At 49.5% G+C, this 26216-nt stretch overlaps 2 protein-coding genes across 3 annotated transcripts; one reads left to right on the plus strand and one right to left on the minus strand.

Moving 5' to 3' along the window:
- The first annotated feature begins 944 nt into the window (after nucleotides 1-944).
- On the plus strand, nucleotides 945-6778 carry GCDH (glutaryl-CoA dehydrogenase). Its single transcript, XM_006105033.3, has 11 exons — nucleotides 945-1199; nucleotides 1288-1323; nucleotides 1614-1757; nucleotides 1904-1966; nucleotides 2239-2409; nucleotides 3050-3179; nucleotides 3262-3478; nucleotides 3957-4060; nucleotides 4326-4451; nucleotides 4773-4933; nucleotides 6199-6778. Exons 1-11 carry the CDS (start codon nucleotides 1109-1111, stop codon nucleotides 6270-6272), a joined length of 1317 nt encoding a protein of 438 aa, XP_006105095.1. The 5' UTR covers nucleotides 945-1108; the 3' UTR covers nucleotides 6273-6778.
- SYCE2 (synaptonemal complex central element protein 2) lies at nucleotides 5810-24129 on the minus strand. 2 transcript variants are annotated; one of them, XM_023746135.1, is made up of 5 exons: nucleotides 24110-24129; nucleotides 23434-23546; nucleotides 8695-8905; nucleotides 7184-7381; nucleotides 5810-6113 (listed from the first exon to the last, which is right to left on the minus strand). In XM_023746135.1, exons 1-5 carry the CDS (start codon nucleotides 24122-24124, stop codon nucleotides 6066-6068), a joined length of 585 nt encoding a protein of 194 aa, XP_023601903.1. In that variant the 5' UTR covers nucleotides 24125-24129; the 3' UTR covers nucleotides 5810-6065. The 2 variants fall into 2 exon arrangements, with proteins under 2 accessions (XP_023601903.1, XP_014302731.1); XM_014447245.2 differs by lacking the exons at nucleotides 23434-23546; nucleotides 24110-24129 and having other exon boundaries at nucleotides 8695-9513.
- Nucleotides 24130-26216: the final 2087 nt, after the last annotated feature.

The following is a 26216-nucleotide window of genomic DNA, read 5'->3' on the forward strand; positions in this document are numbered from 1 at the left end:
AATACACTGACATATATAGATATACACAATCACAGACATAAACACAAATATCTAGTCATATTATCACAAAGATAACAGCCACACCTAGAGAGAAAACCACCGAAACGCAGTCAGACACACGGACACACAGTCACACAAATACAAGCTTACAGTCACACAGACAAGAAACTACAAAGACCTTCAGCCACACTTAGGACCAGTCACCAACAGTAACACAACCACTCAGTCAACAGCCCCAACGCCACAGGCATAGTCAGTCCCACCCACATACAAATACAGTCACTCAAGCACATGGACACACAGAGATGCACGGAACCGCCGAGCGCAGAGAATCGCACCAGGCCGCACACAGGCACACACTGTCACCTGCGGCGACCCGTGCTTCGGGACAGACCGGCAGACAGGTTGGGCTGAGGTGGCCCGTCAGAGCCCACCTGCTGCTCACATTCTCCGCACCCCATTAGAGGAGACCTCCAGGTCTGGACTTATTTTTCTCCTGCCTCAGTTTCCTTTTTTAACCCCTAATCCCTTCGCACACGCCTCCTGCAACTGGCCAACCAAGAGGGGGCCGAGCCCCCTCCTAGGGCCAATTAGAGCAGGAATACAGGTGGCCAATCGGGTTGGCAGACTCGTGTGCGTGCGTGTGCGTGTGCGTGTGTGTCCCTCTCCCTCCCCTTCTCTCCTCTCTCTTTCCCTCCCTCCTTTCTCTCTCTCTCCTCCCGCCCCCCCTAACTCCCCCTCTTTTCCTGTTTTGCTCCTTAAAGGAGCTCTCGTTCCTCGGTCTGTGTCCGCGGCTCCCTGGGACAGGCCTGCCATTGCTCCTTTAAAAAGCAGGCCCGTGAAGGAGCCCGTCTGGGGACGAACCAATGAGAAGCCCCATTCGGCCTCCGCCCCTCCCACCCCGCCCCCCGCCGGAGGTCAAAAGCCTCCGTCAGTTGTTCCTTGGCCCGTAAAGGGAGCTGGAAGGCGCTGGCTGGGGACTGGCCAGAGGGGCGAGGGGCGCAAGGGACCGGGCCTGCGGCGGGAGCCACCCCGCTCTGACGTCCCCGCGCCTCCAGGTGCCGTGGTTGCTGCGCCCGCTGCCCGCTGCCCGCCGCCCGCCGCCCGCATGGCCCTGAGAGGCGTCTCCCTGCGGCTGCTGAGCCGCGGACCCGTCCTGCGCTTGCTGCGCGGATGGGGCTCGGCCGCGGCGCTGACCGGTCAGTGCCGGGTCGGGGGTGGGGTGGGGAGGGTGGAACTGGAGACTCCAAGAGTTTTCCGGGGTGATTTCTCGTCCTGTGTTTTCAGAGAAGGGCGGGAAGACTCAGAGCCGACCGGACAAATGTAAGGACCCCTCGTCGCGCGTGCGTCTAAGGCCCTTGTCCTGCTGTCTCTCTGCCCGGTGGGCTCTGTCCCAGAGTCCGAGGGCTGCCCGGGCAGGGAGGCAGGGCCGCGGCTAGGGGCGGAGGCACTGAGTCAACAGTGAGTTTCCGGGGGAAAGGCCCCCGTGCCAGTCCTGTTTGCAGCCCACATCCAACCTCGGGCCAGATGGGGTGGAGGATTCTGGGAGAGACGCGCGGTGGGCTGAGGGAGGTGTGGGCTGGGCTGAGTCGAGCCCCTGCTTCCTGTCCCAGCCTTGCGCCCTGAGTTTGACTGGAGGGACCCGCTGGTGCTGGAGGAGCAGCTGACAGCTGATGAGATCCTCATCAGGGACACTTTTCGCACCTACTGCCAGGAGCGCCTGATGCCTCGAATTCTGCTGGCCAATCGCAACGAAGGTGCCCAGGCGGGCTAGTGGGCACCCTGTCCACCATACACAGCACCTCTGCCTACTCTAGCTGGGCTTCTGGGCACCTCTGTCCCTGGGGTGGGGTCTCCAGTGGGCCAGAGGTAGGCCTGACCTTGGTCATCTGTCCATTTGCAGTTTTTCACCGGGAGATCATCTCGGAGATGGGGGAGCTTGGTGTGCTGGGCCCCACCATCAAAGGTAGGGATAAGTCTCTCCACACTCGGCAGCCCCACCTGTGTGCTGGAAAGCCCCTTACTTCCCAGAGCCTGTTTCCCAGTCTGCAAAGTGAGGCTGTTGTCCCTCAGTCCCGCTGTAGGGCTGAAATGAGTAAACCCTCAAGCGAGGGCCAGCTTAGCGCTCCCTGCTTGGGTGCCCCTATGTATCTGTCTCTTGGGCCTCAGGAGTCACTGGTCCCAGCTGGCAGGCTTTGCCCCCCATTGCCCTGTCTCCTCTCCCCACTCCCCCACCAGGGTATGGCTGTGCTGGAGCCTCATCTGTGGCTTACGGGCTCCTGGCCCGGGAACTGGAGCGGGTGGACAGTGGCTACAGGTCAGCAATGAGTGTCCAGTCCTCCCTCGTCATGCACCCCATCTACGCATATGGCAGCAAAGAGCAGCAGCAGAAGTACCTGCCTCGGCTGGGTGAGTGGCTTCCTGTGGGGCTCGGTGGAAGACAGTCCCCGTGGTCTGGAACTCAGGGATGGGGCTGTCCCCTGAGCCTACCTTCTCTTCCCGCTTCAAGGATAGCACCAACGGCCACCTGGACCCTCTGCCAGAGCCTGGGCTTCATCCCATAAATCCTGACCATCTCCTCCTAGGTCTCTCTTGACTCGGGCCCCTGCTCACAACCATCATCTCCCAGTCTCCCTCTTGATTTGCTTTGTTTCCCCCATCCCAGCCCAAAGTTTAAAGTCTTAACTTCCTGACTGGGTCCAAGAGGCCTCATCTGTGGTCACTCTCTTGATGCGCTGCCCTAGTCAGACTCAGTTACTTGGAACTCTAAATGTACCACTGGGCCTTTGCACATCCTTTTCCCACATCCAGGACTGCTTTCTCCACACCTTCTCCTGTTTAGCTTTCATGCCCCTTCAAGAGATTTAGGTGACTCCTCTGGGTCCCCCATCATGGCATGTGACTATGGCAGGGGAGGGGGAGACCTGTCCCTTCATCACCTGAAGTGCTGTGAAGGCAGGGCCAGATCTGCCTTAGCCTGGCTCAGTGGAGAGGGTGACCCTTTTCAGTTGAGGGTGTAAATGAGGGACACCCTGTCTCATACCTACAGCCAAAGGGGAGCTCTTGGGCTGCTTCGGGCTCACAGAACCCAACCACGGGAGTGACCCTGGCAGCATGGAGACCAGAGCCCGCCACAACCCGTCCAGCAGGAGCTACACCCTCAATGGGGCCAAGACATGGTGAGGGGCCTGGGTACCTCAGGTGGGTAGGCAGAGGCAGAGGGGTGGCAGCCAGATCCTCACTGTCTGTCCCACCCCCCAGGATCACCAACTCGCCTGTGGCCGACCTGTTTGTAGTGTGGGCTCGGTGTGAAGATAATTGCATTCGGGGCTTCCTGCTGGAGAAGGGGATGCAGGGCCTCTCCGCCCCCAAGATCCAGGGCAAGTTCTCCCTGCGGGCCTCAGCCACGGGTATGATTATCATGGACGGTGTGGAGGTACCAGAGGAGAACGTGCTGCCCAATGCCTCCGGGTTGGCGGTGAGCAGAGCCACCTTGGGAACTGGTGTTGGGTCACATGCTGATTCACCTTTCTTGGGCAGGCCCTGTGCTGGGGACCAGACAGACATGGTCCCTGTGCACGTCCCTTTCTGGTGATTATCTTGCTCATACTGGCTCTGCCCAGGACACATTGGGCCAGAATCAGCTTAATCCTTTGACACATGCATATCTTCCTGTCTCCTATGTCAGCTCCTATATCTGAGCAGCCAATCCAGATCCTGGGCTGGGTAGAACTGTGTGAAAATCAAGAATGAGTAGGCACTGAGCAAGATCTGCCATGCATGAGCTTTGGTGCCAGGGCTGCGTGTGATTTAAGTGGCCTACCTAAATCCCCCCATTTACACTGACTATGTGTTTGGGTGTCTGAGGAGGGAGTGTCCCCCTCTTCAGAGCTGGTTCTGCACACACCCTCTCAGCTTTTTCCTGATGGAGATAAGGTCCCCTTTCAATCCTATAGGGTCCCTTCGGCTGCCTAAACAACGCCCGGTATGGCATTGCCTGGGGTGCACTTGGAGCTGCTGAGTTCTGTTTGCACACAGCCCGGCAGTACACCCTGGACAGGTGAGTGGGGGCTGACTTGAGAGCTTCAGGTTCCATCCTGTACCCCACTGGTGACTCCCCAGCCCAGCCCACCAGACCTAGGCTCCCTGCTGTGTGAAATAGCCGGGGAAGGCCCGCTGAGCAGTGATGGGTTGAGTCAACGACGGCCAGCACGAGTTCGGCAGGGACTGAGGCAGCCTGGAAAGGCTACCTGGGCCAGTGGAGCCCTGGGAGAGGACTGGAGAGTGGGCCCCCTCTTTAATTTACCCTGACCTTGCCTGCCTAGGATACAGTTTGGCGTCCCACTGGCCAGGAACCAGCTGATTCAGAAGAAGCTGGCGGACATGCTCACCGAGATCACACTGGGCCTTCATGCCTGCCTGCAGCTTGGCCGCTTGAAGGATCAAGACAAGTAGGGACCATTTGTAGTGGGAGGCAGAGTGGGACAGCTGTCACAGGACCCTGTACTTCTCCTGGGCATGGTGGTTGCTGGCCCTAAGAAAAGTCCTTCCTACCTTGTGGCCCTTGGGGTCCTGATCCCTTTTCTCTTGGCCTTGATGGGCCAGGGCCTACCCTTCTTGTCCCTCTTGGGGAGCCTGGTGCCTGGTGCCTGCTGCTTTGACTGTAACATGGGGAATCCTCCCCCTGGCTGGTTTGTCTAGGGTGTAGGGGTGCCTGGAGCAGGATCAGCTCTTTGTAATCAACACTTGTTACATGTCTGTGTTGCTTTCAGGGCCACTCCGGAAATGGTCTCCCTGCTGAAGAGGAATAACTGTGGGAAGGCCCTGGACATCGCCCGCCAGGCCCGAGACATGCTGGGGGGAAATGGGATTTCTGATGAGTATCATGTGATCCGGCATGCCATGAACCTGGAGGCCGTGAACACCTATGAAGGTGGGGCTGGATCCTTCAGGGAATGGGATGGTTGCAGTGGCCTCACTATCTGGGGAAGAGGGGCAGGGACAGCTGTCACCACTGGCAGCATGACATGAGGCAGCTCCCACCCTATATTCCTCATCTGAGTGGCTCACACTGGGACCTGGGATGTGAGGTGCTCTCTGACCTTTCTTTCATGTTGCTTGGAGGTGTTCCCAGGAGTGCTGATGGCTTTCTCAGGCAGCCCCAGAGTGGGGCATGATGCCCAGTGAGCTGGTGATACAAAGGAGAATACACACAGGCCACTCCATGTTATGTTAAGAGAAAGAGAACCATTTGCACTGTGGTGTTTGCAGCTGGCAACTGGATGTGATGCAAATGGGGTCTGGAACCCATGCCTCATGGGAAAACAGATGTGGAAAAAGTGGGACTGAGTCCTTGGAGGTGTAGGAGCTTCCTAGGCAGAGACGGTGAAATAGCTTCTGTGTGCTATTCTGGATGGGACATTCCACAGACTCAAAGAGGGAGGGGTGGGGGGATCCTACAGGTGGGAATGACCCTCAGGGTAAGAAGAAAGGGTCTTCAGATGATTTTAGGAAAGGGAAGGGAAAGGTCAGGTGTGCACTTTAGAAAGTAAACAATCATTTTGCTCCATATAAGGGAGACAGTAATCTTTGCCTTCTGACCCTGGAAGCTGAAGAGCAAATGAGAGCACTGAGGCATGTAAAGTATTACCCAAACTCAAGGGCAGGTGGCAGCCTCAGGACAGAGTAGCTCAGCTGGGCAAACCATTAAGTGATGTTTGCTTTCGCATCCCTCCTGTGGATGAGAAAGGGCCTGATGTGCGTCCAGAACCCATCAGAACTCTCCACCTCCATGGGAAGGAAGCATGGCTGGGTTGAAAATCAAATGTTTAATGAACTGTGCAGGGCTGGGGTGGGGTAAATTTGCCACATGTTGGGGACACCAAATCTGGGCCCATGATGGTGGCTGGACTCCCTGCCTTTGGGTCTGGCACAAGCTTTTTGTTTTGTTTTTTCTAAGATGCATTATAGAACTGTGAAAAACAATTTTCTCAGTGTGGCCAGAATGGTGGCCTCTGAGCCTTCTCTTGGTGGCTGTCACTAAGAGGTAACTCTCTCAGAAGCTGTCAGCATTCGCCATCTTTATGGGCTTGTTCTTCTTCCAAAGTAGTAGCCTGGGGAGGGGAAATGAAGATTGACTTTAAAGGGAAGTGGTAAGCTGTAAAGACACCAAACTAACTTTGTATTTATCTTGTCCAGGTACTCATGACATTCACGCTTTGATCCTCGGAAGGGCAATCACAGGGATCCAGGCATTCACAGCCGGCAAGTGAATACACTTCACCCAGCAGCCTGGATGGTACCGAACCCCTTCCCAGGGAGCGGCTGTGCTCTGCGCTTACTCAGGGAGGTGGCAGATGGAGCCAATTTTTATGTTGGGAGGTGAGAGACACTGATTTTTAAATTACAAAATTTCCCTTTTGAAGTCACTCATATGTGCTCCTTATAAAGAAGACGGACTCTGTACCAAGTTTCTCAATCCAGTGGACCCCACTTAGCTTGGAACAGAAGCTTCTCTTGACAGGAAGCAGGGAAAAGAAAGAGAGTGACACAGAAGCAACCTCTATGAGACCTGATCTGGTGTCTGACCGAGCAACCACCCTCCCTCTGAGTTCCCTGTGTACCCTCTGACCTTCCCATCTGGGGGATAAGTGCCTTATGCTGACGTTGGGGCAGAATGTGGGGGAGAGAATAATAAAGAGTCTGGGAGGGGGGCAATGGGGTGAAAATTGGGGACATCTGTAATACTATAAAAAAAGAGCTGCATGTCTGATCCTCAGTGTTGGGCCACATTTACTTGTAACCGCTACATGAGTAGTCCTTTCAGTCACAGGGAAATGAACATGAGTGGGGGCTGGGAGGTACTCATGTGGGAATTTCTTGTGCCCCCACAGTGACCTGGCCCTTGTCTGCATCTTTGCCTCTGCTGTAATAAGTAAACCTGGTTAGGCACTGCTCAGGGCTGTGGGTGGAGGGGACTTTGTCCTTTCTATCACCACAGAGCTGGCCACACAGGAGTGGGAAATAACAGTGGGCTGGCTTCTCAGCTCCAACACCCCATGTTTACAGGAGAGTATGGCGCCACAAGCGAGATGGCAGGAGCTCCCGGTTCTGTTACATTTACTTTCATCTCAGCCCCTACAACTCTCCTCAGGCAGAGCCTCCTGTATGGGTGTAGTCATACCTCTGGCTGGACACACAGGTCTTGGAAGTCTTTGTACACGGTCTCCACAGTGTGGCACACTTGTTTGAGCTCTGTTTCCAAATGGCTGATCTTTGCCATTTTCTGGGTGAACTCTTGGAGCTTTTCCTGAATGATCTTGTTGTGGTGATTATAAAGTTGATACATCCTCTCCTCTAGCTTCTCTGTCAGATCTGAAACCTTTTAAACAATATGACATGTTTTTGAAAAAATCAAACCAGAGGCATCATAAGACATGTGTTTTAAGTGGCTCCCTAAGATTTCTGCAGTTTATCATTAAAAATTGTTAAAAAAAAAAAAAAGGCAGGCCTGTATGGCTCTGTGGTTGAGCATCTACCTATGAACCAAGAGGTCACCGGTTCAATTCCAGTCAGGGCACATGCCCTAGTTGCGGGCTCAATCAATGATGTTTCTCTTTCATCCGTGTTTCTTTTTAAAAATTATATGTGTATTAACTTCAGAGAGGAAGAGATAGAAACATCAATGATGAGAATTACCGATCAGCTGTCTCCTGCACGCCCCCTACTGGGGATCGAGCCCTCAGCGTGGGCATATGCCCTTGACTGGAATTGAACCTGGGACCCTTCAGTCCCGCAGGCTGACACTCTAGCCACTGAGTAAAACCAGCTAGGGCCAATGTTTCTATTTATCCCTCTCCCTTTATCTCTAAAATCAATAAAAACATAGTTTTTAAAAATGGTAAAAAACAACTCCAGTGAGTAGGAGTGAAAATTGCCTATATTAAGAAAAAAATTTTAAAGCAAGATTGCAAAATGATGTATACCGTATAGGCTCCACCAGGTTAAAAAGAAAGTACATAACAGAGACTAGAAGAAAATATGCAACAAAGTAGCCTCTGGGTGGTGGGATCATAGGAATGTTTTTATATTTTTTCTGCTATGTTATGCTCTATTTAATTTGCTATGTGTACTGGTAGAGATGGGAGGGGGCAAAAAAGGTGGGGAAAAGTCAGCCTGTTGTCAAGAGATGTCCTACTCCTGAGATCCCGTGTGCATTCTGAAGAAGCATCAGGGATAATCATTCACACTGTACCTGAACATAACAGGCTTTGTTAGACATAAGCCCTGGTCATGTTGAGGGATCTCTACTCTGCCACCAAAGCCATTTGACTTCCGGAGGAAAAATGGTTGTGTTAGCACAGACTATGCCTCAATCCTCTCCTTCCAATAGCCATTAGTCCTGGTATGTAATAAGGTGGCCGGGCTGTGGGTGCAGCTAGACCTCGGTCTCTCATTCTGAAAAATTATTTCTAAACCTTACTTTTCCCATCTATAAAATGGGTCCATTCTTTGCAGAGCTGTTGGAAGGGTAAAATGAGGTACCAAATGCAAATTGCCTGGCACCATGCTGGAACCATAACATACTCCGCAGTGGTTCATGGTTCATTCTCCTACCCTTCACCTTTTACATAAGGGCTTTCCCTGCCCCACCCACTGGGGTTTTGCAGTGTGTGTGTGGGGAAATCTTGTCACCTTGATCTTGAGGCTGTCCCTGAAGTTGGTCATGAGTGCATGGTCCTTCTGCCTGCTCTCATTGATGTTTTCGATCAGCTCCTGGGCCCTCTTCTTCAGGATCTCAATGCTAGAGTCCAGAGATGAAAAGTAGGGTCCCGACTTCCCTTCCAGCATCATCAGCTGGCGATTGGCACTGGAGGTGGCGATAGAAGGGCTAGAAACCTGACTTCTGAAAGTATAGGAAACCGAGGTCAGCCCCAAATTCTCCCCAGAGTGGCTGACATGAATTAGCTCCATGGTGGGAGAAGAAACAGCGTTGTGTATCTCCCGTGGGTGACGCTTGGTTATTTCATGCACCACTTCTGCCCTGAGAGGCAGGGATGACATCCCTATTTTATAACTAAGAAAACAGACCCGAAGGCACACAAAAAGCCTGCCCAAACTTCCAGAACAAGAAAATCTGCCTGCCCCCGAAACACATAGTAATTTTATAACATCAACTTGCTGTTCTGAAATGAGCATCAATAATTCTATTTATAAATAGTATAGATGCTTTCTTAGATGGATCTTCCTGTCACCAACCTGCTGTATTCCTTTCTAAATCTTTTGGGTGATGTCTGCAGCCTGCAGTCCATCTGGGGTTTAGTGTACCTGCAGGACTCTGCTCCCACTAGATGAGGCAGCCAGTCAAGAATTATGTTAAAAGATTTTTTTAAATGCACAAAAAAAGTTAGTTATGTTTGTACACTGTACACATAACTATAGTAATCTAATTCAATTAAATGTCATATTAGTAAAATGGTAAAAAAGTGACGGCTGTCTAATAAAGCTAAATTGAATGAATACAAGAGTCTAATTTTTAAAAAATATTAAATCAGGTATGGGGAGACAACTATAGATTGGAACAAAGATCATAAAAATCTAGAAGGATCTGGCCAATGTGGCTCAGTGGTTGACCTATGAACCAGGAGGTCAAGGTTCAAATCCTGATCAGGGCATTTGCCTGGGTTGTGGGCCCGATTCCTCGTATGGAGCGTGCAAGAGGCAGTGGATCAATGATTCTCATTGATATTTCTATCCCTCTCTACCTATCCCTTCCTCTCTGAAAGCTATAAAAATATATTTAAAATAAATAATGTTTTAAAATCTAGAAGGACTCTGTATACAGATCACTTTGTCATGGCTTGTAAGTTTTCATTCTTCTTTTAAAAATATATTTTTATTGATTTCAGAAAGGAAAGGAGAGGGAGAGACAGAAACATCAGTGATGAGAGAGAACCACTGATTAGCCAACTCCTGCACACCACCCACTGGGGATGGAGCCTGCAACCCAGGCCTGTGCCCTGACAGGGATTCAAACCTTGACCTCCTGGTTCATAGGTCAACGGCAACCACCGAGCCAAATTGGCCAGGCCACTCTTCTTTAAAAACAAAATTGGAAATTGTAGGTAATACATTATTAATGAGGTGTATGGGGAAAAAAGTTGCAATCTAGTCAGCAGACTTATTAATGTTTTAAATTAAGATAAAGTGTTTAAGCCCTGGCCAGTGGGGCTCAGTTGGTTGGGGGTCGTCCCATGCACTGAAAGGTTTCTGGTTCTGTTTCCCTGTCAGGGCTCACACCTGGTTTGCAGGCTCCATCTCTGGTAGGGGGTGTGTAGAAGGCAGCCAGGAGGCAGCAGATCTATGTTTCATTCTCACATTGATGTTTCTCTTTTTGTCTCCCTCCCCTTCCTCTCTAAAAATCATTTAAAAATCTTTTTTAAGAAAGGTGAAATGTATAAGGCAAGCTTTATTTATTTATTTACTTATTTTGCTTTTTCTCTGCTTTATCTGCGAGCACTTTCTATCTGCCAAGCACCTTGTCACTGCTTTGGGGTCTGTCTGCTCATCATCTTTACCTCATAACTGAGGACACAGGCTCAACCTGGTTACTTTCTCAGGATTAACAGCTAGTCTGTGGCAGAGCTGGGTGTGGCACCCAGCTGGCCCAACTCACAGCCCATATACTGCTTCCTCCTGGGTCCTCAGTTTCTCTTTTATCCTTTGAGGTCCTCCCAATTCTGAGACTTGGAGGTGCCAGCCACCACAGGGATTCCTGAACATTCCAGTTCATACACAACTATAAAGTCTGCCCTGACTGGAAACCAGTCACTGCTTACTTGGAAAAATACATCTTGATTTTTAAAAAATATATATATTTTTGATTTCAGAGAGGAAGGGGGAGGTAGAGAGATAGAAACATCAATGATGAGAGAGAATAATTGATTGGCTGCCTCTTGCACGCCCCCTACTGGGGATTGAGCCCGCACCCAGGGCATGTGCCCTTGACCAGAATCGAACCCAGGACCCTTCAGTCCACAGGCCGATGCTCTATCCATTGAGCCAAACCAGCTAGGGCAACATCTTGATTTTCTGATGCTTTCTTCATAAAACTATTTTTCTTGGCTTTTTCCTGACAGCCTGAGCTCTTCCTTTTGGCTGAGAAGAGAAGTACAGTGAAATCGAGGCCCACGGATCTAACTGTGTCCTGGTCCTCGTGCATTCCTTGCCAGATTGCTTCTTGCCTCTGTGTCTTTGCGCCTGCTCTCTGACTCAACCCATGAGACCTAGCCAGACCACTGCCTCCTTTCAGAAGCTGTCCAGGACCCCCGTACCTATCACTACGTTAGCTTGTCACTACTCACAGCCCTATCTCCCCAGAGAGATGGGTCCCATTTATCTTTGCATTCCTAGCATCCAGCACATAGTAAATCCTCCACTGTTTGCTGAATGAATGAAGGACACCTTCTGTCAGACCTATTCCTCCCTCCTCTGGCTTCTCACAAAGCATGCAAGTTCAACAGCCTCCAAGACAAGACACTGTGTCCAATGGATTTTAAGATGGGAATGCTGATATTTCTATAGCAAACATTTACATCAGCTAGAAAGCAACAGACCAACTAAAGCAGTGGTTCTCAACCTTCCTAATGCCGAGACCCTTTAATACAGTTCCTCATGTTGTGGTGACCCCCAATTTCATTGTTACAAATTGAACATAATTAAAGCATAGTGATTAATCACAAAAACAATATGTAATTATATATGTGTTTTCCAATGGTTTAGGCGACCCCTGTGAAAGGGTCGTTCGACCCCCAAAGGGGTCGTGACCCACAGGTTGAGAACCACTTAACTAAAGGCTCTGTGAGCATTCTTGACTTGTTTGCTAAGCAATTTACAACCTCTGAGCATACAATTACTCTTCTTTGTTAAGGGGAGGTGAGGCAGAAGGACACGAGTTCAGATCTGTGACACAATGACATTTTAACATTCAGACTTTTGTAATATCTGGATGCACATGGAGAACACAGAATGCTTCTAAAAGGACAGCCATGCTTTGCACAGTGGTGATGGAGCTGGGGTCATGGGTTCCAACACCTGGCTTTAACTTCGCTAAGATCTCAAACACTAACTACCCTTCTGTTCTAAACCCCGGGCTCAATCACTTCACTCTCTGGCTGATGGTCTCAGCCCCTCTTCCCTTCTATTCTGTGCCACACCCACTTGCCAAAATCCCACCCTGGCTCTCTACAACCAACTGCTGTTTCCTCTCTCTCTCTCTCTCTCTTTCTCAAAATATTTTTATTGATTTCAGAGAGGAAGGGAGTGGGAGAGAGAGATAGAAACATCAGTGATGAGAATCAGTGATCTGCTGCCTCCTGCATGTACCCTACTGGGGATTGAGCCCACAACCCAGGCATGTGCCCTGACCAGGAATCGAACTGTGACTTCCTGGTTCATAGGTTGATGCTCAACCATTGAGCCACACTGGCCCAGCCAAGCCTGGTCTCTTTTCTCACACTCAGGAACCTGAGCCACACTGAGAAAATCATGACCTAATAAACAAGGTCACTACAGAGTCCTGCTCTCCAGCCTTAGGGGGGTCCTCAGGGCCACTGGGTATCCTGTCTGTGCTCTGGTCATTCCTCCCATCAGCCATACCAAACCATCATTCTCCCATCCCTGACCCCACACTTGTCTCCCCTTCCCCTGAACAGATACAGAAACATGCAGGCCAATAACCCCCTCCACTGTTCACACTGCCCTTCTTTTTTCCAAACTCCCAGCTGGGCAGGCAGGCAAGTCATTCTGGGCTCCCAATCCCATGCCCTGTATCTCACCCTCTTGTGTATTTGTCTACTCCCTTTGGCTGGTCTTCCTTCCCACCCCCAGGGCATGTCTCCTAGCATTTTAAAAACACCATAAACACATCCTTTCCCCTCAAACATCAGGTCTTCCTCAGCCAGTCACCTCCCTCTTTACTCCCCATAACCACCAAGATTCTAGAAAGTGATGCCAACGCTTTCTGAGCACATTTTCTCACCTTCCACTTGCTTCTCAGCCCACTGCAATCAGTTCTAAAATGAAGCAGCAACTGCCTAAGTCCCCAGTGATACCTGGCAGACACCTCCCTTGACTCTTGGCAGCAGCTGGTGCTATTGACCATCCCCCCAACCCACCCCCGTAATTCCTAACACCTGGTGTCCCCAAGCTCTGTCGTTGGCCTTACTCTCTTCCCTTCACACCCTTGTACACACTCTTGCTCCAAAGACAGGCCTCACTCACATATATCTTCCCTGCTGACCTCTCCTGTCAACACCCCCAGACCCCAGCCTTCCTCTATGCACAACCTGTCATTCCCCAAAGGCCCACTTGAAGCTGAGTATGCCCCAGCAGTCCCTTTCCCTGAGTCCTGCATCTTCTAGAAAGTCTTCCCTGGCTGGTTATGTGCACACAGCACCTACAGTGTCACTGCCTGAACCTCAGCCTTCCCTCCGGCCTCATTCATCTTCATATCCCTATACCTCCTCCTCTTGGCAGGATTAATAAAGGTGTGTCAAATAAAAAAATGACTAGTGGGGGCTTTCATTAACATCCACACTTCCATGTTTCCCTAACTTATCGTCCCCAGCCCACACTTCTCCCTGAGCTCCCAACCATGGGTGACAATGTACCAGCTACCTCCCAGCCCTCGCCATTGGGCTGTCCAGAGGCATCTCAAACTCCTCCACATTTGCACACCAACATCATCATCATTTTCCCCCCTTACCAAAGCCATCTGGGTCCCAAGCCAGAAACTTAGCAGTGAGCCTGGAGCTTGTCTTCTCTCAGTCCTTATATATCCTGTCATGAAACCCTCTCATTTCCACCTCCTTAACCTCTCTCAAATTGATCTAGAGAACCCCCACCAGCCACAGGATCAAGTCTAAATTCCCTAACACAGCACCAAGGCCTTCCAGGACCCTGGGCCTCTCTCTTCAGCCTGACTCTTTCTTTTTTTAAAAAAAGTTTAAAAAATATATATATATATTATTGATTTTTTACAGAGAGGAAGGGTGAGGGATAGAGAGTTAGAAACATCGATGAGAGAGAAACATGGATCAGCTGCCTCCTGCACACCCCCCACTGGGGATGTGCCTGCAACCAAGGTACATGCCCTTGACCGGAATCGAACCTGGGACCCTTCAGTCTGAAGGCTGACACACTATTCACAGAGCCAAACTGGTCAGGCACAGCCTGACTCTTTCTACCCTCCACTCCCAGCAATTTGGAACTTTCCACAATTTCACCAAACCCATCGGCCTTTACTTGAAATGACTTTCCCTTTCTGCAACTTTAGGAGGTAACACTCAGAGCTTCTGCTAGTGCACCCACACAGCACCTTAACTTACAGATCACAACACTCCCAGTTAATTCAGAGTTTTTTTCCAGGATGCTGTGCAGCCTGGGGATAGGGGCTTGCTGAATACCTAAATGAGTGAACAGAGCCTGGTGTAACATTCCTGCTGGAAACCTTTCTTGTATCCATGGTTGCCTTATTGACTCAGCAGTGTAAGAATCCTGACATTAAAATCAATAATAAGGGGGGGGGGATAAAATCAATAATAAAACCAGGTGTCTCTTTTTGTGTAATTGCTCACAACCTGTTTGAGCTGCTGAAGCAGTGGTTCTCAACCTTGGCTGCACATTAGAATCTTTTTAAAATCCTGATTTTTGGGCCTCATCCTCCGGAAATTCTGTTTCTTTGTTATGGGGTAGGGCCACAACATTAGTAACAAAGAAACAGAATTTCCGGAGGATGAGGCCCAGAAATCAGGATTTTAAAAAGATTCCCATGTGATTCTAATGTTCAGCCAAGGTTGAGAACCACTGTGCTGAAGGTTCAAAGTCACTCCTTTCTCAGGCTCCAGTGTTGAAGCTGGAACCTGTCTTTGTGGCTCAATGCAAATGGTGAGAAATCTCTTGAATTCGGCTCATTTAAATTTCATTGTGGGACAAAAGCCTGCATCAGATGGCTGCAGAGAGCCTCTTGATTTTTTCAACTTCTCCTTTGGGGATTTACTCCTTTCCATTTCATTTTTCTTGATACTCAACAGCTGCATATTAATTAGAATGCTAATAAATCAGAGGCTTCCCTGGGCCTGCATTCACCAATTAACTTTAATAAACAAAATGTGTGGTGTCCTCGCCACTGGCTTCCCCTGTTCCGGGCCTGCTTCTGTTGCCGAACCCTGGATGGAGGCCAGGGAATGGAAGTGGGCCCAACACAGCAGGCCTGGCGGTGGGGGATCAGAGTGGGGGCTGTGAACACATTGCACACTCATCTATTATGGTCTGTGCTTCTGAGGAGCCAGTCCCTAATTCGACTGGGAGGATTAGTACAAAGTTCTGAACAGGGCCCATGCTGGCAGGGGGCCCGGTACTGCAGAGGAAATGGGTCTGAGAGAAGAGACCATCTGTTCCCTCCAGGTAAAGCTGTGATTGGCGGGTATGTGAGCCAGAGCCGCCTGCTGGTGGGGTGCTCCCTCCATGGCCTATGACAGATATACAAGTAAACAAATCCGCCAGCCACTTATGACCACAGGCGGCAGTCCCAGGAGGAGAGGTAACCTAATCAAATATTCAAGTAGGAACACAACAGAATCTCTGGCGCTTAGGCAAAGCCAGGTTTTGCTGAAGTATAGCCAGGAAGGAGTAAGGTCTGAATGGAAGCTGCTGAGTCCGTTCCTCATCCCCTGCTTTTCTCTCCTGAAACGTGTTCACATTTTAATCATGTTGCTGAGTGTCTGCTGCTGGATCTATTAACTGGCTCTTGCACTTAACCCATCTGTTTTTAGGCCCAAAGCTCTTGTGGAACTCCTTGAAGTTTCACAATGATTTGCAATTATCTGTGTCTCTTCACCACTTAGACAGGGTCTAAAACATATTATTTGCAGGAAGATGTAATAAAACAAACGACTTCAGTCATTTCCTTCTTTTTTCTGGTCTCCACATGACAACACACACCTGGAAACCATCCCACTCTGTAGCCTGCTTTACAACAGAGGAATCTGGGAGGAAGGGGAAAGTTGGCTTTAGGCCTACAGTCCTCAGGGCCCTTTCCTGAGCCTGGCCTCCTCTCACTTTCTCCCCAGGTGATGAATTCATTCACCCCACAGCTGCCACTGAAACAGTGAATCCCACAGCGCCATCTCCAGCCCCCGGCCCTCCTGAGTTGTGGGTTAGAAAGTCCAAATGTATCTGGACACATTCATGTGCATGTCTCTGGCTACCTCAAACTCAACAAGGGCAAAATGAAACCCATGCTTTTGCCTCTGCCGTGAAACCACCACCTAATGGAAACCACTCTAAGCCAGAAAGTGGGGAGCCAGTGGTGTGCTGGTAAGCATTTAGCAACTGGCTCTCTGGATGGGTGGAGGGGAGAAGAAAGCCCTGATTTGTAGTGTTTGACAATTCCCATGGTACAAAGACTCCTACTATTGCCAATTTAGTAGGAGCCTCCCACCTCATCTCTCCACATCCACTCATGCCTCCTCCAACCCATTTTCCACAAAGCAGCCAGTGTCTTTTTATAACAAGAACCTGAGCATGTCTCTTCTCTGACCCAGCAATTCCCCTTCTAGGTATCTACCCAAGAAAAATGAAAACATATGTCCACACCAAAACTTGTACCTGGATGTTCATAACAGCATTACTCACAAGAACCAAAAAGTCAAAATAACCCAAATGTCCATCAACTGACAAATGAATAAATAAAATGTGGTAGATCCACAATATGGAATATTATTGAGCCATATAGAGGAATGAAGTTCTGACATATATTATAATGTGGATGAACCCTGAAGACATTGTGCTCAGTGAAAGAAGCCAGTCACAAAGGACCACGTACCTGTATGATTTCATTGAAATGAAATGTCCAGCAGAAACAAATCCAGAGTCAGAAAATAGAGTAGTGTTGCCAGGGGCTAGGGAGAGTGCAGGGACTGGGAGATGATGGTTAAGGGGTACAAGGTTTCTTTTCAGGGCAATGAAAATATTGAAAAGTTAACTGTGGTGATGCACAGCTCTGTGAATATACTAAACACAACTGAATTGTACATTTTAAGTAGGTAAATTGTATGGTATCTGAATTCTATCTCAATAAAGCTGTTACCAAAAGAATCCTGAGGATAAAGCCCTCAGGGCATAGCTGACAAAATGACCTGGCCCTTGCTGAACCCTGAACCCTCCAGCCCTCCTCATAACCCCCACTCAGGCATACTGGCTGTCTTTGGCTAACATGTGCAGAGGCTTTGCATAAACTCTTCTCTCAACTCCTTTCACCCCCCCATGCCCACTCAACACCCACTCATCCTCAGCTTGTGACTCAGCATTGCTTTTTCAAGGTTGCTGCCCCTAGTTCCCCATTCAAGGGTGTTTTTCCAGCACCCCAGTCTGTTTCGTGTCAGTATTTGTTCAGTGTCTTCCCGTCAGTTGGAAGCAACAGAATATGAGAGCATCTGTCTGGCTGTCGATCACAATGCCTGACACTCTGGCCTCCTCACTGCTTTATGAGCTCACCCAGCTTATTCCTACATCAGGGACTTCGTACTCTGCCAGCATGTTTGGGCCCCCCAGATGTCTCCTGGCTGGCTCCTTCTCATGTGACCTCCTTATAGATCTTCAACTACTCTGAACTCCCTGTCACTTTAGTCACTCCTTACTCTGCTTTCTTTCTTTCTTTCTTTTTTGTTAATCTTCACCTGATCATATTTTTTCCTTTGATTTTTAGAGAATGGAAGGGAGGAAGAGAGAGATCGATGCAAGTGAGACACATCCATCAGTTGCCTCCCCCACACGCCCCGACCAAGGCCAGGGATCGAACCTGTGACACAGGTACGTGCCCTTGACTGGAATTGAACCTCGACTCCTCCATGGGTGGGCAATGCTCCAACCACTAAACCACACTGGCCAGGGCTCCTATTTTTCTGCTTTGTTTCACAGCACTTGCCACCAGTTGAAAGCACATTCTTTTTTTTTTTAATTGTCTATCTCTCTTTTATTATTACTACTAGAGGCCCAATGCACAACATTTGTACACTGGAGGGTTCCCTCAGCACCCTCTTGCAGTCTGGGACTCCTCAGGGGATGTCCGCCTGCCGTGTAAGCCCGACAGGCAGACATCCCCCAAGTGGTCCTTAGCACTGCTGTGGAGGCGGGAGAGGCTCCCACCACTGCTGCTGTGCTCACCAGCCGTGAGCCCAGCTTCTGGCTGAGCAGCACTCCCCCAGTAGGAGCACACTGACCACCAGGGGACAGCTCCCAATTTGAGCATCTGCCCCCTGGTGGTCAGTGTGTGTCATAGCAACCAGTTGTTCTGCCATTAGGTCAATTTGCATAGTAGCCTTTTATTATATAGGAGATTATTTTTTAATCTTCAGCTGAGGACATGCTTATTGGTTTTAGAGAGAGGGGGAAGAAGAGACAGAGAGAGAAACATCAATGTAAGAGAGAAACATCAGTTGATTGCTTCCTGTATACACCCTGAATGGGGATCAAACCTACAACCTAGGCATGTGCTCTGACCAGGAATTGAACCCGAAACCTTTGGGTGTACAGGATGACACTCCAACCAACTGAGCCACACCGGCCAGGACTATCTCACTTTTAGAAAGTCAGCTTGGCAATAGACTCAGAATAGCTAACATAATATTGAAGAACAAAGTCAGAGAACTGACCCAACTTAAAGATTTACCATAAAGTTACAGTGATCCAGATAGTGTGGTACTGGTCAAAGAATAGACTATAGATCAATGGAACAGAATAGAGAGACCAGAAATAGACTCACACATATATAGTAAAATAATTTTTGCAAAGAAGCAAAGAAAATTCAATGGATAAAGGAGAGTCTTCAATAAATGGTGCTGGAACAACTGGAAAGCCAGCAACATACAAAAATCTGAAACTAAACATAGAACTTACACCTTTCACAAAAATTAACTCAAAATGGATCATAGTCCTGGCTGGGTGGCTGAGTTAGTTGGAGTGTGTCCTGTACACCAAAAGGTTTCAGATCCTATCCCTGGTTGGGGTGCATATGGGAGGCAACCGATTGATGTTTCTCTCTCCCTTCCTCTCTCTTTAAAAACCAATTTTAAAAAATATCCTCAGATGAAGCTAGAAATATTTTTTAATGGATCATAGATCTAAGTGTAAAAACAAAACTGTAAGGCTCCTAGGAGATAGAAGAAAATCTAGGTGGCCTTGGGTTTGATGATAATTTCTTAGATTTAAAAAAGTAATTATACTTCATTAAAATTAATCATTTCTGTTCTGTAAAAGATACTTTTAAGAGAATGAAAATACAAGACATAGAATGGAAGCAAATCTTTGTAAAACATGTATCTGATAAAAGACAGAGAGGGAGAGATACAGATCTATTAAAATTCAACAGTAAGAGAACACCACTAAAAATGGGCAAAAGCCCTGGCCGGGTAGCTTAGTTAGAACATCCCTCCCGATATACCAAGGTTGTGGGTTCGATATACAGTCAGTGCACATACAAGAATCAACCAAAGAATGCATAAATAAGTGAAATGACAAATTGATGTTTTTCTCTCCCATCCTCTCTCATTCTCAAATCAATCAATAACATTAAAAATGGGCAAAAGACACTCCACCAAAAAAGATATATAGATGGCAAAAAAAGCATATGAAAAGAGGTTCAACTTCATACCTCGTCAGGAAACTGCAAATCAAAACAACAATGAGATCCCACTACACACCTATCTGAATGGTGAAAATCCAAAACACTGACAACACCAAGTGCAAGGATGTGGTGCAATAGGGACTCTCATACATTGATGATGGGAATATAAAATGGTACAGCCACTTTGGAAGACAGTTTGGCAGTTTTTGTTTTTTTTTTACAAAACAAGCATCCTCTTACCATTTGATCTGTCAATTGTGCTTCTTGGTATTTATCCAAAGGAGTTGAAAACTTAGGTCCACATGAATGTTTATAGCAGCTAAATTCATAAGTGCCAAAAGTTGGTAGCAACCAAGATATCCTTCAAATGGTGAATAGATAAATAAACTGTGGTACATCTACACAGTGGAATACTATTCAGTGCTAAAAAGAAATGAGGTATCAGGAAACGAGCCCTGCCCTAGCCGGTTTGGCTTGGTGGATAGAGCGTTGGCCTGGGGACTGAAGGGTCCAAGGTTCGATTCCGGATGCGGGTCAAGGGCACATGTTGTGGGCTTGATCCCCAGTAGGAGGCGGCCCATCAATGATTCTCTCTCATCATTGATGTTTCTATCTCTCTCTCCCTCTCTCTTCCTCTCTGAAATCAATAAAAATATATATTAAACAAAAACAAAAACAAGCCCTGCCCTAGCCGGTTTGGCTTCGTGGATAGAGCGTCGGCCTGAGGACTGAAGGGTCCCAGGTTTGACTCTGGTCAAGGGCACAGCATGTACCTAGGTTGCTGGCTCGATCCCTGGCCCTGGTCGGGGAGTGTGCAGGAGGCAACCAACCAATGTGTCTCTCTCACATCAATGTTTCTCTCTCTCTCTCCCCCTCCCTTCCACTCTCTCTCTCTCTCTCTTAAAAAAAAATTAAAAAATATATAAATGGAAAAATATCCTTGGGTGAGGATTAACAAAAAAATGAGCCCTGGCTCATTGGAGTGTGTCCTGTACACCAAAAAATGTCCTGGCCAGTGTGGCTCAGTTAGTTAGGTGTTGTCCTGTGTACCAAAAAGGTTACTGGTCCCATTCCTGATCAGGGCACATACCAGGGCTCGATCCCTTCAAGAGGCAACCAATTGATATTTCTTTCTCTCTCCCTTCCTCTCTCTCTCAAAATCAATAAAACTATTAAATACATTTTTTTATATTTTATTGACTTTTTACAGAGAGGAAGGGAGAGGGATAGAGAGCCAGAAACATCAATGAGAGAGAAACATTGATCAGCCGCCTCCCGCACACTCCCCACTGGGGATGTGCCTGCAACCAAGGTACATGCCCCTGACCGGAATCGAACCTGGGACCCTTCAGTGCGCAGGCTGATGCTCTATCCACTGAGCCAAACCGGTCAGGGCTTAAATAAATTTTTAAAAAATGAGCTCAGCCTGGCCGATTTGGCTCAGTTGGTTGAATGTCCCCCTGTGCACAAAAGGGTCACCAGTTTGATTACTGGTTAAGGCACATGCCCAGGTTGCCAGATCAATCCCTAGTCAGGGCAAGAGTGGGAGGCAACTGACTGATGTTTCTCTCTCACTCTAGAAAAATCAATAAAAACATTTAAAAAAGGAAAAAAATGAGCCCTGGTCAGGTAGATCAGTTGGTTAGAGCATTGTCTGATATGCCAAGGTTGCAAATTCAATCCCTGGTCAGGGCACATACAAGAAGCAACCAACAAATGCATAAATAAGTGAAATAACAAATCAAAGTTTTTTGTTTCTCTCTCTTTCTCTCTTCTAAAATCAATTAAATATTTTTTCTTTCTTTTAAAAAATATATTTTTTAATTGACTTCACAGAGGAAGGAAGAAGAGAGATATAGAAACATCAATGATGAGAGAGTATCATGATGGGTTGCCTCCTGCACATCCCATACCGGGGAGTGAGCCTGCAACCCAGGCATGTGCCCTGACCAGGAATTGAACTGTGATCTCCTGGTTCATAGGTCGATACTCAACCACTGAGCCATGCAGGCTGGACTAAAATTTGTTTTCTTTAAAAGAAATGAAAATACATGGAGGAATGTTAAGCACATACATATTACTAAGTGAAAGTTAGCTCCCAGAGAGCAGGGATTCTGATTTGTTCTGATTTGTATAACCCTATTCTGGTCTGGCCAAAGGCAACCCTCAATAAATACTTGAGCCCTAGCTGGTTTGGCTCAGTGGATAGAGCGTTGGCCTGTGGACTGAAGGGTCCCAGGTTCCATTCCTGGTCAAGGGCACATAACATACCTTGGTTGCAGGTTCGATCCCTGTCCCCATTGGGGTGAGTGCAGGAGGCAACCAACCGATGTCTCTCTCTCATATCAAAATTTCTCTCTCTCTCTCATTCTATCCCCTCCCCCGCCCCATCCCTCCTTCCCACCCTGTCTAAAAACCAATGGAAAAAATATCCTTGGGTGAGGATTTAAAAAAAAATTAAATAAATAATGTGCAAGACAAAACTTTTTTTTGCCATCACTGACACTGCTCTTTCTTTTACTCCAACATCTAATCCATTAGCATTTTCTTTCAGTTCTAACTTTTTAAAAAATATATTTTCATTGATTTCAGAGAGAAAGGGAGGATAGAAACATCAATGATGAAAATCATTGGTTGGCTGCCTCCTACACGCCCCCTACTGGGGATGGAGCCCACAACCCGCATGTGCCCTTGCCCGGAATCGAACCCGGGACGCTTCAGTCCGCAGGCCAACACTCTATCCACTGAGCCGAACCAGCTGGAGCCAGTTCTAACTTCTTAAAAATATCCAGAATCTGACCACCTTCCTCACCTCCGTAGATCAAGTCAGAGCCATCTTGCTCCTAGATTATTCCAAATACCTCCTCGCTGGTCTCGCAGCTTCCACTCTCGCCCTAACAGTGTGTCCGCTACCTGGAGCCGGAGGGAACCTTTCATACTTGTCCAGAGGACGGCAAACTTCTATAAAGGTCCGGACAGTAATCTTTTTAGCGTCGTGCCCTTCGAGTCCCAGTTGCAACAGCTCAGCTCTGCGGAAGCGTCGCAGACACGCATGGCTGTGTTCCAGCACAACCTTGTTAACGGCCCCACCTGGTACAGTCATTCCCTCCCTCCTCGGTCCCAAATCTTCTCCTGGGCAATCACACCCAGGCCCGTTCCCTGCCCGAGTCCGTCTCCCCCTCACACGGCCCAGCGCAGCCCTCCTTCCCGGCCCCACCGCCCTCCCGTCACCAACTCCAGGAAGCCCACCTATCACCTCCTCCAGGAAGCCCTCCCGTCACCTCCTCCAGGAAGCCCACCTATCACCTCCTCCAGGAAGCCCTCCCGTCACCTCCTCCAGGAAGCCCACCTATCACCTCCTCCAGGAAGCCCTCCCATCACCTCCTCCAGGAAGCCCTCCCGTCACCTCCTCCAGGAAGCCCTCCCATCACCTCCTCCAGGAAGCCCACCCGTCACCTCCTCCAGGAAGCCCTCCCTGACCCTGTCCTCACCCAAACGAGCCACCTGTCATTTTCTCCCTGTTTTCCCACTGACTACCATGTATCCCGAGTTTACGGTCTGTCTCCCCCTCTAGAGAGCGTCTGGTCACCGCCGTGTCCCCAAGCACTTAGCACGGCGCCAGGCGCATGAGAGACGCTCAAGGAGGGCGTGGGTCCGAGGCGCCCAGAGCCCGCACGGTGGGCTCCGGGGAAAGACAGGGGTGAAGAGGGCCCGGGGCTGCTTGGACCCGTGGGCCGGGGCTTCCTCACCTCGCCGGCCCCCAGCCAGCTTCCTTCTCGTGGCTCTCCTCGGCCTGCGGCTCCGCGCTCTCCCCCAGCGGCGGCGGCTCCTGGTCCTTGCCTTCCGCGTGGGGCATGTCCACCTGCGGGCACAGTCAGCGCTTGAGAGGCCGGAGGCGGGAAGGCGACGAGTGGCCAGACCCTCCTCCCGCCCCTGTGGCCCGACATAGGGGGACCCGCAGGAGAGACGGCTGAGCCCGGGCAGGCCCCGTGAGGGGGGGAGTGAGGCGGGGAGTGAGGCGGGGAGTGAGGCGGGGAGTGAGGGGGGAAAACGGTGACTAGAGGACAGAGGCTCTGGGGTGCGGGGCTCCTAACTGGTATTTGCGTTGAGTCGAGTCCTTCGAGGAGGGAGAAGAGGGAGGAGAAAACAAGGAAGAGCCGGTTGCGGCACATGGGCGTCTGAGCCCGTCTCTAAACTGCTTCCGCCACGCGCCATGCGTGGAGTCTGTCCTTCAGGCCCCGCTGTCAGAGCGTCAGTCACACTATTCGTCTGTCAGTCAGGGCCCTGTCAGTCAGTCAGTCAGTCAGTCAGGAAATCGGGGCCGGCGGGGCGAGGGTGACCCCCCATGTTCCGCGCGGAAGCCCGAGATCGCCGTCCCCGGCCCATCCTCCCGCCGCCCGCGCGCAGAAAACAAGCGTCGCGTACTCCCTGTCGTTCCATCTTGTCTTTTCCCGCCTTCTCGCACGCGCCCTCTGCGCACGCGCCAGGACGCGGACCGGCTGGGGCACGCTCCCTGCCTCTATTCTATCTGGGGACGTGCGCGCGCAACGGGGCGGAGTCGACCGTTAATGACCGTTGGGCCGTCTTGGGGCTGCGCGCGCAGCGGGCTCCGCTGAAAGCTTGTGGGGAGGTGGTCTCTGCGCGCGCATGCGCACTTTGGATCCAACGTGGGTCGAGGGATCTTTTCAATACATTTTTTTAAAATTATATTTTATCGATCCGAGAGAGAGAGAGAGAGAGAGAGAGAGAGAGAGAAAGAAATATCCATGAGTTGCCTCTGGAACCTGCACCCTGGGTATGTGCCCTGACCCGGAATGGAGCCCTTGGTAAACGGGAGGACGCTCCAACCAACCGAGCCACACGGGCCAGGGCTGCTCAATAACAAATCCTGACCTTTGTTGTTCCCTGATTTTGACTTGTCGCCTCTAATGAAAAATTTCATTCAGTTACCACCTTGAATCAGTGACCTGTGCGCTCCAAACCAGAAGCTCCTTGAAAGTAGGGTGGGCCTGGCCCTTACAGAGTGGGACCCATATCTGTACATACATAAGCCTAAGCGACCATTACGGCTGGTCAACCGGAACGACCAGTCGCTATGACGCGCACTGACCACCAGGGGGCAGACGCTCAACACAGGACTCCCCCACACACACACACCCCTCCCCCGTTAGTGCGCTCCCACAGCGGGAGCGCTGCTTGGCCAGAAACCGGTCTCAGGGTCTCAGGGCCGACGCAGCTGCGGGAGCCTCTCTCGCCTCCGTAGCAACCGAAGGCAGCAGCAGGCGGCGGGGTGGTGGCAAGCGCAGTGGGGCCAGGGGTCCCGGATGGAAAGAGGGCACAGGCCGGGCTGAGGGAACCCACGTGTGCACGAATCCGTCATTTAATAGTAACAACAATAACAATAACGCCTTAGTAGTAACTATTATTGTTGGCACTGAGGAGCCAGACTGGGAGAAAATATTTGCAATATATAAATCCAAGAACTTGTCCTGGCATCTACAAAGAACTTTCAATAATAAGCCCAAAGGAAAGGGGGCAGATCTGGACAGGTGTACGCACAGCCCTGAGGGGAGCAAGCTCAGTGTGAACAGCCACAGGCCTGCTGGGGAGGAAGCGGGGCTGGGGGGCTGTGCTTGGGCAGAGGGAGGAGCTGGGGGGTGAGGTGAAGGGTTGGGATTTTGTGCCAATTGACTGGGAAGGAGGTGCAGCCTCCCTGGGACACCTGTCACAGCGTCCACGTGGAGGCAGGGGGAATGCCTCCATATTGCTCAGCCCTCCCGAGCCACACACTGAGCACACACTTTTTTTAAAAAAAAATATTTTTATTGATTTCAGAGAAGAAGGGAGGAGTGATAGAAACATCAATGATGAGAATCACTGATGGGCTGCCTCCTGCACGCCCCCCACTGGGGATCAAGCCCACACCCAGGCGTGTGCCCTGACCTGGAGTCCAACCGTGACCTCCTGGTTCATAGGTCAACGCTCAACCACTGAGCCACGCCGGCCGGACGAGGGCACTCATCTTGACACCTACATTCTGGAAAACATGGATTTGAATCTGGGTTCGATCTCTTACCCATGGTGATGATCATAAAACTGCTACTCACTCTCAAAACCCATCTTCATCTACTACCAAGGTGATAGACTCTAAAATATCTGCTATTGTAGGGGTTTCAGGGATAAAACTTCTGGAACATACCAAGAGTTTAATAAACAATAGCTAACAATATTTTGTGGTAAATCTACAAGTTAAACAAAATACATCGTCTTACACCATTAGATTTGAAAATTGTAGGATTATCTACTGAGAAAAATCTCAAAGGCTTGCTGTTAAGCACACACACAAACACCAACACTCGGCACTCAAACAAAAGCAACACACAATATGCAGGATTTTTATGGTGCACCATCATTTGTATGACTTTCAAAAACATGCAAAAATAAGCCATGTCTTGGAATGTAATATATACAAGTAGTAAAAAATGTTTAAATATATGAGAATGATAAGCATCAAATTCAGGAGTAATAACCT

Source organism: Myotis lucifugus, unplaced genomic scaffold (genome assembly GCF_000147115.1).
Source record: "Myotis lucifugus unplaced genomic scaffold, Myoluc2.0 scaffold_629, whole genome shotgun sequence".
NCBI lineage: Eukaryota > Metazoa > Chordata > Mammalia > Chiroptera > Vespertilionidae > Myotis > Myotis lucifugus.

Excerpts from the sequence above, each read along its gene's own strand:
- GCDH (XM_006105033.3), top strand. The coding sequence starts at position 1,109 with ATGGCCCTGAGAGGCGTCTCCCTGCGGCTGCTGAGCCGCGGACCCGTC. Across the intron at positions 1,324-1,613 it reads TCAGAGCCGACCGGACAAAT|CCTTGCGCCCTGAGTTTGAC; the intron begins GTAAGGACCCCT and ends TTCCTGTCCCAG. Across the intron at positions 4,452-4,772 it reads CGCTTGAAGGATCAAGACAA|GGCCACTCCGGAAATGGTCT; the intron begins GTAGGGACCATT and ends TGTTGCTTTCAG.
- SYCE2 (XM_014447245.2), bottom strand. The coding sequence starts at position 9,198 with ATGCTCATTTCAGAACAGCAAGTTGATGTTATAAAATTACTATGTGTT. Across the intron at positions 7,382-8,694 it reads GGGACAGCCTCAAGATCAAG|GTTTCAGATCTGACAGAGAA; the intron begins GTGACAAGATTT and ends ATTGTTTAAAAG. Across the intron at positions 6,114-7,183 it reads ACCTGTGTGTCCAGCCAGAG|GCTACTACTTTGGAAGAAGA; the intron begins GTATGACTACAC and ends TCCCCTCCCCAG.